General features: G+C 38.1%; 1 protein-coding gene across 4 annotated transcripts in view; it reads right to left on the bottom strand.

Annotated features, from left to right (window-relative positions):
- Window positions 1–206: 206 nt before the first annotated feature.
- The window catches only part of SHOC2 (SHOC2 leucine rich repeat scaffold protein), a 67,711-nt gene continuing 54,351 nt past the window's right edge, over window positions 207–13,566 (bottom strand). For all 4 annotated transcript variants that reach the window (XM_075423733.1, XM_075423734.1, XM_075423736.1 and 1 more), the window contains 6 exons: window positions 11,528–11,658; window positions 7,784–7,972; window positions 6,459–6,581; window positions 4,216–4,353; window positions 3,610–3,727; window positions 207–1,437 (listed from right to left, as the gene is read on the bottom strand). In XM_075423733.1, the coding sequence (XP_075279848.1) occupies window positions 1,229–1,437; window positions 3,610–3,727; window positions 4,216–4,353; window positions 6,459–6,581; window positions 7,784–7,972; window positions 11,528–11,658 (908 nt within the window). In that variant the 3' untranslated portion in view covers window positions 207–1,228. The remainder of the gene's footprint in view (window positions 1,438–3,609; window positions 3,728–4,215; window positions 4,354–6,458; window positions 6,582–7,783; window positions 7,973–11,527; window positions 11,659–13,566) is intronic.

The raw sequence follows: 13,566 nt of genomic DNA, 5'->3' as shown, positions 1-13,566 counted from the left end.
AATAATCAAGATACTGAACTGAATATTTTGAAGCAAGTGCCCCAGCTGTGGGGAAAAGTGCATTTAGTTCAGCAGCAAAACAGCACAGTGTGAAGATATTGTGCTTGGACACAGAAGTTCCATAATGGAAGGAGGTACAAGGCAAGTCAAGATATAAAACCATAGTACATTGTTAACCAACCTTAAAACTTACATATATTGCAGTGTTTAAAAGTAAGACACATTCATTTATTGTACAAGGACTATAAGGAATCCTTAAAATTGCCTGTTGTAGTTTATGACTCAACATCGTAATAAAAATGTACATATATATTATTTCCTTGCCACTTAACTGTACTGTTAGACCTCATGGAATTGTTACTTCACAAAATGAAAACCGCTCTTCACTGAGTATACTCCACGTTTTTACCAATCTCAAAAGGTTTACTTGTGCTAGAAAAGACCAACCGCAAAAGGCTCAGTTCAGATATGTTATGCCTGCAACTGATAACTCAGGGAAGCAAGACTTAAAGGAATTCAAGCTTTTTTCTCTTTTCTTTTGTTTTGACTGCATCCTTCTCACCTGCCAGTTGTTCTGATCAGTATATGTTTTTAGTATACAAACCGGTTGATAAAAATTCATCAGCAGAGGCATATAAATTCTAGATATGATTGATTAAAACAGAGCAAATCAGAATAAAACAAAATCCAGTGATTTACTCTGACTGTAAACAATATAAAACCACCATTTGCTTCAAATCTCAAAATAAGTTAAAAGAAAATCCCAACCTCAGGACACATGACCCTTTCAGGTTTTGACACACACAAAAAAAAAAAAAGAGGGAGGAAAACAGAAAAGTTCATTATATAAAGGTTATACATTTCTCTTAACTGAAAGTAAATCTAAGCAAAAGTATTTTTGTCCCTTAAATTTAAACTTTGAGTTCATTGGCAATTGCTTTAAATGAACTGGCATTTCCAGATTATTCAGACAACTTCCATCAAATTCAGCAACGAAAACTTAGACAAGCATTTTTACAGAATAAAAAAAATCTAAATGGCTATGATTCCTCTATTAGCAGAAACACATAATGCAGTCTTAAATTTGCCTTTTTATATTATTTATATATTTATATATATATATAATATAATATAAACTGCATATATTATATTATATATACATATACAGACAATTACAACATTAATGCAGTTTGTATTTTGTACAGTGTATTGGACAATCCGATTAGCATCAGACCATGGCACGATATGGTCCCTGCATTTTTAGGAACTGAATGATGAAGGAGGGTCCTCCTGCAACAATCTGAGGTGGAAGGTGGCTGAGCGGGCAGTTCTCAATACTCATTATTGACAGTTTGCTGCAAAGAGCCAGCTCAAAGGGAAGGCTGTGCAGATTGGGGTTGTCATTCAAATACAGTTCTTCCAGATTCTCCAGTGTACCTGGTTAAAATAAAATAACACAAAGTAGCATTGTTTTTCATTCATGCAGTTTATAACTTACGACAGAAGCCCAAAGTCCACTCTAAGATTCTTTACTACGTAGAATCTAGAGTTAGTGACTCATCTAAACTCCTATATTCAACCAGCGGAACTTAGGCAATTTGCTTTAGTTTCCCTGTAAAAACATTCATTACTACATTTCCTTTAGATAACAACTGAATTGACAATACACAGAGTAAGAGAACTGAGAGAGACCTCACTGTAACTGTTCAGCCAACTGCTTTGCAATTGCAGGCAATACTCAACTAGTTAGAAGGGCTTAGAAAATATTTATACCATACAGTATGTATTATCTATATAAAAATATCTATGTCATATCTTGTATTTAATTAGAACCCATATATTAAAGACCTGAAGCTGTAACCGTAATGTGCCACAGGAAGAAAGCAGGAGAGATCTCTGCACAGCAGGGAATTTATTAAATGGAACAAACCCATGTGAAAAATTCCTCCTGAATTCAAATTTTACAACCTGCCCCTATTACAGGTGCTGCAATATAGATTAACCAGAAGGAGGAATATGGACTAATTTCTTCTTTCTTAAGACTTCCACTCCTCCACAGCAATCAAATACCAAAATTAATACGTCTATTTGAAATAGACTCCAAACATACCAGTCTTCCTCCAAACATTCCTCACTTTCCGATCTTACACACCATAAACATCTCCTATAACCTAAAAGACGACTTCATCTTTCCCAAGAGAAAGCAGTAGCCAGGGCTCAAGGCATGGAAAACCAACAAAAAAGAAAGGCTTAGAAATAATGGGAAACAGCTGATCACTTCAGATGAAGCAGCCACATCTGAAAATAGTTAACTATTCTCTAATCTGTTAAGACAACCAGCTTCAATAACTAAATTGTGCTCCTACAATAGTATTTCAAGTTTACTTACATATTTTAATTCCACAGCATCCAAACTCCCTCCACTAACCCATGAACCGAATCATAAAGCTCCAGATACAGACTAGTTTAGGCCCTTCTCACACTGAGGCACACACGAGGCGAGCAACAGCTCTTCACTCGAGATGCTGGGAGAGACAGACCACGTCCCAGGCTTTGCCAGCTGAACGTCACTGTTTCTGACCCCATTTTGCTTTGTGTAGCTTCTCCCATCATTTTTTTCATACACAATGAGCTCTAGCTTTAAGATTTTAACTTAAGTGCTCAGAATCATGCTCTGGAGGTACTTGTGACCGACTATAAAAGAAATGGGGGCTCTCAGTTTCAGATGCTCTGAATGTCTCAAGTAGACAAAAAGAATCCTATTCCTCCCCTCCTTTCTGTACATTTCCTCCTCTTCGCTTCCTTTTCTTACCTTACCAAGGTGAAAAACAATATGGTGGTGTACAAACAGAAGTGTGTGCAGAGGGACTATGAGCAGAAACGTTTGCTTCAGCTGTTTACACCTTACACAAGTTCTGTCTACACCTTACACAGGGTTTTGCCTAGACTACGGAATTACAGTAGGACCAGTGCATTTCCTTTCTGACACAGACCTCTCTCCAAGATAGGACAAGGAGTAATGGCTTTAAACTAAGAGAGGGTAGATTTAGACTAGATATAAGGAAGAAATTTTTTACCAGGAGGGTGGTGAAACACTGGCACAGATTGCCGGGAGAGCTGGTGGAGGCCTTGTCTCTGGAAACATTCAAGGCCAGGTTGGATGGGGCTCTGAGCAACCTGATCGAGTTGAAGATGTCCCTGCCCACTGCAGGGGGTTGGGCTAGATGACCTCTAAAGGTCCCTTCCAAGCCAAAGCATTCTATGATTCTGTAAGAACAGGTTTTTGAAGTTGAGAGACTGAGAATACACAGCTTGTGGGAGAATCTGGAGAAAAAAGGAATCTCACTATTCCAGGTGAGTGTGTATTCAGCGGCCTTCTGCAGAAGAACTTAGAAAAGCTAGACCGTTTGTTTCACTACAGCTCAGCAAGATAAAGATCATACCCTACAGTGCTGTTCCTGTGGCACACGCTTCACGTCAGGTTGTGTGTATCTAAGTTTCACAGAAATTTTGTGGCCTCTACTTACAAGCACAGTAGATGCCTATCTTCTGTGTCAGTAACTGCTTTGGCTCAGGCACACTGCATAAAACCAGAAAAAGGGATCTTACCAATTTCCTCAGGAAGGTGTGTGAGAAGATTCTCTCCAAGCCCAAGGTGCGTCAGATTGGTAAGGTGACCGATACCTCTGGGAAGTGTCGTCAACTGATTATTAGTCAGAACCAATTTCTAAGGGAAAAAACACATTTTTAAAAATTAACTTAATGACTTCTGCTTCGAAGGACAGCAAGTAACAAGATACATAGCTGATAGATTGATGGGTTCTACTCTCCAGCATTTGAACAATAAAATTTCTACCCTTCGACAACATTTCAGACCTCTATTATGCACCACTAAACATAAAACAGTGCATAGTCAAATACATGCCTAAATAGAAAAGCTTTCATGAACATGACTGAAATCAGAGGCTATTCCTGTAGCAGTATTGCACTCATGGTACAACAGTTCAACTCCTCAAAATTTGTTTGTTCAATATTAACTGATCAATTTGGGGAAGAATTAGTGGGGACAGACTGTGGATGAACTTGCACAAGATTCTTAACTTCTGGTTCTGCTTCCAATCCCAAATAGTTTCCCTCATCAAACTAGCTGTAATTAAATCAGCATGGTGTAAATAAAGGACACAAGATGTTTATTTCAGTCCATTATTGTTTCACCTGCAGATCCTTGAGGTAAGCTATTTCATTTGGCAAGGATTCCAGTTTGTTTTCCTCTAGATCTAGCTCTCGGAGTTTCCGTAGATTTCCAATGCCATGAGGAAGTTTCTTTAGTAGATTGTTTGACAATATAAGAACCTAAAAAAACCCCAAATACACAGAATTTCAGCAACACAATTAGTAAATAACAATTAAGACAAGATCTTTTTATATTTTCAAGTAATGAAGTCCAAGATTAGCTTACACTCAAATTATGGAAGCAAACTGAAAAAAATTTAAAAAAAAAAATCAGTGATTAACATCATTTTTTAAAAAGTCTTTAATGATACAAATACATAGATTTATGACAGAATTCTTTCAAATGTTATTTTACATAATAACAAATGCAGAACAAAAACAAAGAACACCTTATTTCTTCAAATGACCAAAGAAAAACAATTTCTTCCTGGACTTCCCTTATCATTTTGTTATCCTTCCTTATAGCTATCTCATAACCATGTTTTATATTATTTGCTGTGCTTGCCAGTTCCCTCTTAAAAAGCTTAATACTTCCTCTTCTCCCTGTGTCCCTTTGGTTAGGAGCAGCAGCAAATAAACACACAGATCAGAGCAGCTAAGCACAACACTGCACAGACACCCAATGGCTTTTCAAAATGGTCTGCTATCACACACCCACCCCTACTAGGGTGCTATCCTCTTGTTTTTCTCCTCCTTTCTAAGTTGAATTATAAATATCCTAGGTTCAAGAACGGTATCTTTATTTGCAACATCATTTAACAGAGTTCTTCATCATACCACAAGCAAGTGAAGAGGGGCTACACCAGTACACCATTTTTCCTCTAGAGAAGTCTAACAGTCCTTAGAAGTAATCAAGTCTCATAACAATACAGTGAGCAGTAAGGTAATCAATTACCAATTAAACAATGCTATTCCCTAACTATTAAACAAGGCACATGGAAACACGAGGATGTGAAAGAGCACCCAGTGTGGACCCTCATCCTAGCCATGCACAGCTCCCTGCTAAGCCAGCCAAGGTCGCAAATGCCTGGCTCTCCAATCAATCCCAGCTCTCCCTAGCTTCCCACCACGTGGAAACACTGAAGGCAGAACAGAATAGAAAACAAGGCTAAAAATCACAGTGAAAATCAAAATGAATAAAAGCCAATATCGTAGCATTAGCACAAGCAGTATTTTGGTGGCCTTCCTTTATGCACTACGATATACACAGAATGATAAGAATAGCAACGTTTTAATCACGTATCAAGAAACAAAGGCAGGAACAGAAAATATTACCTACACGCAACACAGCTGACTTTGCACTGCTGTGGGAACCTGCACTTTTGTGTAAACAATGCCCAAATAGTTCTTTGTATTTGATTCTTTAATTACAGAGAAAAATAGTGCTAACGGGTCTGTGGACCGTGCAGCTCTCCGGCTTCGGCAGCTGCCAGACCGTCAGCAAATCCAGTTGTTAGAGGTCACTAACTTCCCGCTCACATCAATCAGTCTTCACTTAAAGCGAACCGGGCCACTACATAGCTATCATTCTGCCATACAATTTTTGCCCCAAACTACAGGAATTATTAATTATTCAGAGCAGCAGTCACACTGGAAATCTGCCACTTGCTACTGTATTTTAACAGATTTTTTCCCAGTAACTCACAGAGGCTACGAAGTCCCCTCAATTGCCAGAACAAGCACCTCTATCTTGATGTCCCTCAAAGGCAATTAAGTTTGTCTCTGCTGATGGTACCTTGGGAAACAGGACTAGGGGACACAACAGGTTTAGTTCCCAGTTTGAACCCACAAGCTCTTCTCCCTCAAAGGCTGAGAATTCCCACCCAGCTGCCTACAAGGTTCAAGCCACATCTGGCTGTAGACCACTTCACTACGTTTTTCTGATCCCTGCTTTTACCGTGCTGGTCTCTCCAGGAATCGAACTGAGTTCAGTGCCATTTCATTTACAATAGTAACTTTTTGTTGAGAAAAATTTTCCTTCTACTTAGTTAAAAAGATAGATGTACTTCACTCTTTGTCCACAGACACTCATTTAGAGCCTAAAGAACAACATTGTAAAAGCTGCTGACAACAACCATAAACAGATGCAACACATCTATTTAAATATCATACACACACGTATTTATTCAGCTTTATTTGACCCAAAAACGAATATTACTTAAATCTGAAGTAGAGAGCGTCTATTTGCATGGATTTACTTAGCTGTTCACTTCTACTCTGCTCACCTCAAGAGAAACAAGGCCAGATACATCCTCAGGGATTTTTGTGAGCTGATTAGTCGCTAAGTTCAGTTCTACCATACTAGTCCAAGTCCCGAAGTCCAAGGGGAGAGAGGTCAGCTGATTGTCCTGTGATTTAACATATCAAACATTTAGGGTTTGCGCTTGCAAGAAGTCGGCATGGCACCAGAGAGATTAAACGAACTGCTTACAAAATACTTCATAACAAAATAGTAGATAATTAAATCATAAGAATTGACTCTGTGTTACTAATATGAACTGACGTGGAAAAATTAGAATTAGATAATTCTCAAGATTTCATGTGTCCCAGTAGTTAAAAACATTTTTTTTGTCCTTTCTTTGCTGAATACAATGTAGGGAGAGGGGGGAAGAATAAAAAATTCACCATAACTTACAAAGGTGTTGTCAGCAACACTGAAATCCTAAAAATATATGGAGTTAACTAAAAAAAACCTAACAAAAGCCCAAAACCAAACCAACCAAACAAAAGAATACCAGGGGAAAAAAAAACACCAAACACACCACAAAAGAAATATACCTTAATGGCTCAGAGTAAAAGCATTGGAAATTAATCTGAACGTCTTGCTGCTCAAAATGTAGCTACAAAATTTAATCTACACCAGACATTAAAAAATCTAAAAAAACATGTCATACAAAGTCCTGGTAAACATGCAAAGTTACAAACATGTATGTGATAAAAAATGGTCTTAATGCAAACTGAGAATTCATTTGTGCCAAAACAGTAGCTAAGCTTAGATACTACTCAAACATTTATTTTTTTTTTAATTTAAGACTTTTAAACAAACCCATTCACAGAAAAACATCATCTCTTTTCCGTAATTCTCTTCACTCGAAGTGTACATAGCACAGACTTAAAGGTTCTTTTTCTGTGCTCTACGACTACTGCCAGAAGTCTCCAAACTTAGGTTTTGAAAGAATATATTCGAAAAAGATATTTCACATAATTTTGTTTATAATCTAAACTGTAACAGTAGAGCGGGAGGAAAGAAATAAACTACTCTACATGCTCGCATCCCATGTGGCAATTCGAGAACTTTGCAACCAAAGTCCTTATTTTCATTGTTCAAAGTCAAGCAAATGTGACAAAAGTTTGACTAACAAAAATAAAGACAACATCTTGACAGCACATTTTTAAACTAATACAGAATTGCTTCTGTATGTGACAGCAGCAGTGTCCACTTCAGCGTGATAAATTCGCTCCTTGTATCATGTAGGTTGCCAGAATCCACGGAGCAGCAAACAGTGCTCCTCATTGATTTTACACACAGTAGCATGTTTCTGTGCCTCACCTTCATGTTCAGCTTGCTTAATACTTTAGCTCTAGAGAAAATTCCAAAGGGGATTTTATTGATGCGGTTGTGCTCCATATTGAGAGAGTAGATTGTGGAGAACTGGGACGGGCCACCCACGGGATAGGACTGGAAGCAGTTCCTGGCCAGTGTTAAACTAGTCAGTTTGACAAGGCTGGATAAAAGACCCTGTAGAGAGAAGAAAACCACCCAGGAACTTAGGACAGATTTATTTGAACACATCTCTTTTCCCTCATGGCTCTAATTAGAAATGTTTTCCTGCCCATGTCCATCCCCTAAATAAGTGCTGCAACACATAACCCAGTGTAAAGTTTGATAAAACTTCCATCAGCAACAATCTCTGCTCACAGTCGTCAGCCTTTACCTTGTTTCCCCCTCTCTCCTTACACACCACCAGATACAGAAAAAGCAAACATACCAGATTTAAAAGCACGAGTTTGGGAGGTTTTGTAACCCTCTTCTCCTCCAAAACGAATTCTTTTAATAACGCATTGCTATGTCTCGGGCAGCGCTGGAGAGCACAGGGCAGCGGCTGGCAGGCGCAGCCAGCAGCGTGTCCATCCTGAACTGCGGTCCTGGCTTCGGCCAGTGCCACCCAGCTGCGCCCACTCCATTCTGATGCCTGCCCACAGTCGAGAGCGAGGCCCAAAGAAGCGAAACTGCGTGCACCAAGCAGGCGTTCGATACTTCTGTCTTTGCTAATTTAATAAAAATCCATATTCTTATCACATCTGGTAGAAGTTTCCTTTTAGGCTGTAACCATTTCAGATAATCGACAGGACAGACAAAAAGAATAGGAACGGAAGGGTTCTGGAAATTCTAGGGTTTTCAAAATATTCCTAAGTAGTTACTACTACACTTCCCCTCCCCCTTGAGAAATAAAAAGCAAGAAGCCTGGTGTTAAACTGGACAGCAATGGTTGCCCATTGAATCCAGTCTCATTCCACTTCGCAGTCTAATTAGATTGCAAAATCTCGGCAGCGCGGACCTCAGAGTTTATCTGTTCATTACGTGGCAAGCACATTGCTGGAACTGTGGGGATGAATAATGAGATCTGGATTACTGCTGAAGCGTCACCTTTGCTTATTACTATGCCAACTTGAATTCAGCCCGATTTGCTTAAGTATTACAGAAACTGGAGATTTATGCGTGGCATTACAGACCATAAATAATGCAACATCTGCAATCAGGAATGAGCAGTAACAAGATAATGAATCCAGCCGTATTCCTGATGTCAGTATTTCTGGATTGCAACTTCAGTGCTATATTCACTGTAAAAGCTTTAAGAACATGGCTTTGCTGTTTCACCAGGAAAGCTCTGGCTACTTTTCTAAACAGTTTATTAACATTATTGTAAATAAAACGGGATTAAATAGGGACTTGTCTACATGTCATGGCTAAAACTCTAAGCGCTGAAATACAATTCCGGGGGCATCTTGGCAAATATCAGTGAAGCAAACTTCCCCCTAATGATAACATAATGGATCTTCAAATCAGTACTAATCCAACATAATCATTAACTAGTATAATCTTTGATTAGGAAATACTGCTTCTAACTATAATTTAATTGACAGATATTCTTTGTCAGGGTTAGGCAGTCCCTGAGCTCTGTTACAAACACTCTTTATTGCATCAAATGGATCTTGGCATTTCAAAAAGCCATTTTTGAAGTCTGCTTCCACACAAAAAAAATATTAAAAACGTTAGCTAATACACTTTAATAGCCTAGAGTAATTAAACACATTTGAAGGGAAGCAAGAGAGCTTTGGCAGTACAAAGAGAACAATGGTCTTATATCTATGAGACCTGTGGCAGTGCTGCCTTCTCCTAGCCCATCCTTTTAAGATAAAATATTTATTAGGCATCGTGTCAGCAGCTTCAGCTATGTTTTGAAATTCAGAAGTTTCTTCTACAAATACTTTGTATTATAGCACAGAATGTTTTAATTTAAACAGATTACAGCATAAAGTATACACTTCTGCAAGGTAGCAGCTTAAGTGTTAACATGTTGTTGGAAAATATACGTGAAGAAGGCAGCGCAGTCGCAAAGGGATTTGTATTATGACTGAACATATTTTAAAGCAAGTAACCATCCCTCACATTAGCTTTCTTTATTTATACCGTAGTTGCATTTATTATATGTCTCGGTGGGGTGGGCTAGCTGAGCTCTCATCTTAAAAGCAGGCCAGTGGCTTTCACTCAGTAGCGTTTTTTCCAATTATAGTTTTACCCAAACATTTATTAATTTCTATATTTTCAGTCTATCATTGCTGAGTTCAGAAATTGATCTGAATGAAAGCGTTACTTACTGCACTTTGTTACTATGAATACTCTGGCTAACTCCAAATGCATTTTGGTTTTCTTCTTCTGTGTATAGTTTCCTATATAACTCTTTAGATACTTTTTGAATTATTTGATAATAATTTATACTCTTTTTTTTTTCAGCTTAGGAAAGGAGTTTGGACCATCATTAAAACAGAACAGAATAAAACTATATTGTGTCCTGAAGCCTTCATCTCCAAATAGTTCTACAGCAACGGACGAAATATCCAAAATAAGAATCAATCACATCAGATTTTTTTCTATCATCAGAGCAATTCTGCCCATGCACTAACTCTTCAAGTCAAACATTTTCTCTAAATGTCTACTAGCACCACAAGTATGCAGCTGAGCATCTCACATTCTGCTACCCTGATAAATCAGTCTCAAGAAACCAAGAAAGGTAAATCAGGACGAAAGGTATAACCGACAGCTGAAATAGTTTCAAAGTCTGATGACATCAAAGCTGTATTTAAAAAATAGTCTGTAATCACCTACTGCAGCTATCCAGCACTGCAAAACTGAGGTCCACAGGGGCAACTTTCGGTGAACTTAGGGAAGGAGTATAGAAAAACGTACAGATGCACTGAGGATGAGGACTTTCTGCCTCTTCACCCCAGAGATGGCAAAGCACTCTGTTCAGGGAATGTGTTAACTGAAGAGACTGACTAGGTGGCTCCAGAACTTCTAATTACAGACATCTTCCTTGGTCCCACACTAAGCCTGAAGCAAGGGAGACCAAGGTAAGACAATCAAGTGCAGTAGCTATGAAAAGAAAAGCAAGAAAATGGATTTATCTTCCTCTTTCTCTTGTGATCCTCACAGAGTCACTGGAAACTGACAAATGATGCAAATTTTTATTTTTCATAACTGGTGGAAGGTGTGTCAATGAGTTGCCAGATGACAACACATTGGTGTCAACAGCACACTTTTCCACATTAAAACGAGCATGCTGAGGTCAAGTAGCTGTGACAAGCTTTACCCATTCTCTAAAAGGTCATTATGCCTGAATTAGATAGGGAAAGAGATATCTCATTTTTCATTTTTCTATTTCTTCCCTACCTCCGTGAAACAGAATCACCGAGAAGCTCTTATCTAGCTTGAATGGTGGGAACCTGGACTCCTTATTTAAGGTTTTCTAAAGAGACAGGACAGCAAATACAGTCACATGTATTGCTCCCACTTTTGACTGAAGTTGTATGACATTAGTTCTTCTATACTAGTTAAATACACCCAATATGTACACAATTGCAATATTTCACATTACACACGTGGATTGAAACAAAGTGTATTCCTCAGAGATATGATGCAAGATAAAATAATTTCACATGTTCCAATCCCTCTGCAAAACACTGATGCTTTACAACAACATTCCCTCTCCAATCCACTCCCTCTGATTCTCACCTCTGGTAAAGTAGAAATGTTGTTGTTCTCCAGGTTCAGTTCATCAAGTTCACTGCATTTTGCTAAAGACTTCGGAATTGCCGACAGCCTATTGTACCTCAGGCCAAGACGACTTAGACTGGACAGATTTCCTACAGGTAGGAAACAGTTGTTAGTATATCATTAGATTAACAAAGGCACAGAACAAGGTTTGAATTCTCATTCTTCTGTTGTCTTACACACTTCAAAACTTTTCATACAGTGAAATGAAGCTATCATCCCCAAACAGGAGATTCACAGAATACAGTGCTTTCCATCGCTGAAGTCGACCATGCAGAAGCACATTGTGCATATTACATATTCTTCTTAAGTTGTGTATGATACAGTAAGCAAGCAAGACCTATCTCCTATTATAGAAGTCCTTCTATCCTGATTTTTCTACCAACAAACAACTCTTATCATTTTCCAGATGTCCTCAAAATAACTTTTTTAAATTACAGATAGCATTATTCAGTGCCATGACTCATATTACCAGAACTTGGGTACATATCACACAGCTCTGGCCCTGGCAAACCGATTTCCTCTACAGCGAAAAACAACCCTTTACCATCCTCCAAAAGCAACAAAGTCTTTCAAAACTGATAGAGAAAAAGAAAAATCCAAGTTTTCCGAATGATACTGAAGGAAAAGTCTGGAGGAAGTCCACAAAAATCTGGATGATAGTGCATGTAGAAACATTTCTGAGTATTTCAAGCCTGACAGTCCGTGTTGATATGTATTCTTGAGAAACTTGCAACTTGAAAATTTCCCATCTGAAGCTCCCTTTCGCTCCAGGCCTTTACCATCTAACAAGTACTCGAGACCAAAATCAACTGCTTAAGGATGTCTTTGAATTGTACGGTGCTGAGGCATTTAGACTCTCCTGCAGGTAGTAAGACCTCGAACTTCACCGAAAAGTCAACTGGCAAATAGTACGAAGAACAGTGCTTAGTCTTCTGGCCCATCCTATGATCAGAAAATGTGTCTGTGCACGTGCGTACATCACACCAGTGTGGAGCTTGTGAACAGATTCACACAATCAATCAGTTCCTTGCAAAACATTTGCTATTTTACACTTATATTTACCGCCACTCACGGAACAACATATTTGTTCTGCAAATTGATGTACCAGAAAGACACATTAGAAAAGAAACATAAGATTTAACAAACAACAGAAAGAATAACAAGATATAATTTTAAAAGATGAAGGGGAGCTTAAAATGTATAGCCCAACTACTCATTAAATGAACGTTATATTAAAGTCTATGCATACTTACTTATACAAAGGTTACTGGAACACAGCAAAGGAAGAAGCAAACGTAGTGTACGAAATAAGCTTAGAAGCAAAGGACGAAACAAAATTAAAAGAAATGGAGAATGCAAATCAATACAAATACTACAACGGGATCCCCTAAACAGAGGAAAAGTCTCAACAAAGGAAGTGGCAAAATATACTGTAAGAAGTTGGTCAAAATATATTGTAAGAATGACCCTACATCACTGAGTAGCTGGAAATGTAGTTAACAAAAATTGAAAATCTAGAATGTTTTACGATTCACTGTAGTTACTAAAAATGGAGATTCACAAGAGCAGTGAAAGTAAAACAAACTAACAAACAAACCCACATAAAACAAACAACAAAACCCCTTATATAGAACAAAAATTATCCAGGCCTTACAAATCAAGAAAGAAAAGAGGATGAATTTTCAGTGAATATCTGATATTTAGCTAACAAGCTTAGCAACAAACTTCACTTAGTATCATCCACAACAAAAGTTAAAACAACAGGTAGCCACCCGAGTTTCTTAACTAGTAGTATACAGTCAGCTTTTGCAGAAGCAGCAAGGAAAGTCTTCCCTTTACCAAAAAAGGCATTTAAAATCCAGGACTATCAATATTGCTCTCCACTGCACAAATCTTCACCTTTTGAGTTAAATCCTACAGTGCATATACACACTAAAGAGAATAATTAAGACCTATTTTGATCCTACAATCTACTAGTATAAAGACACACAACTGTA

This window comes from Opisthocomus hoazin, chromosome 6 (genome assembly GCF_030867145.1).
Source record: "Opisthocomus hoazin isolate bOpiHoa1 chromosome 6, bOpiHoa1.hap1, whole genome shotgun sequence".
NCBI classification, from domain to species: domain Eukaryota; kingdom Metazoa; phylum Chordata; class Aves; order Opisthocomiformes; family Opisthocomidae; genus Opisthocomus; species Opisthocomus hoazin.
The sequence above is the reverse complement of the archived record's forward strand: the minus strand, read 5'-3'. Positions and strand labels throughout refer to the sequence as shown.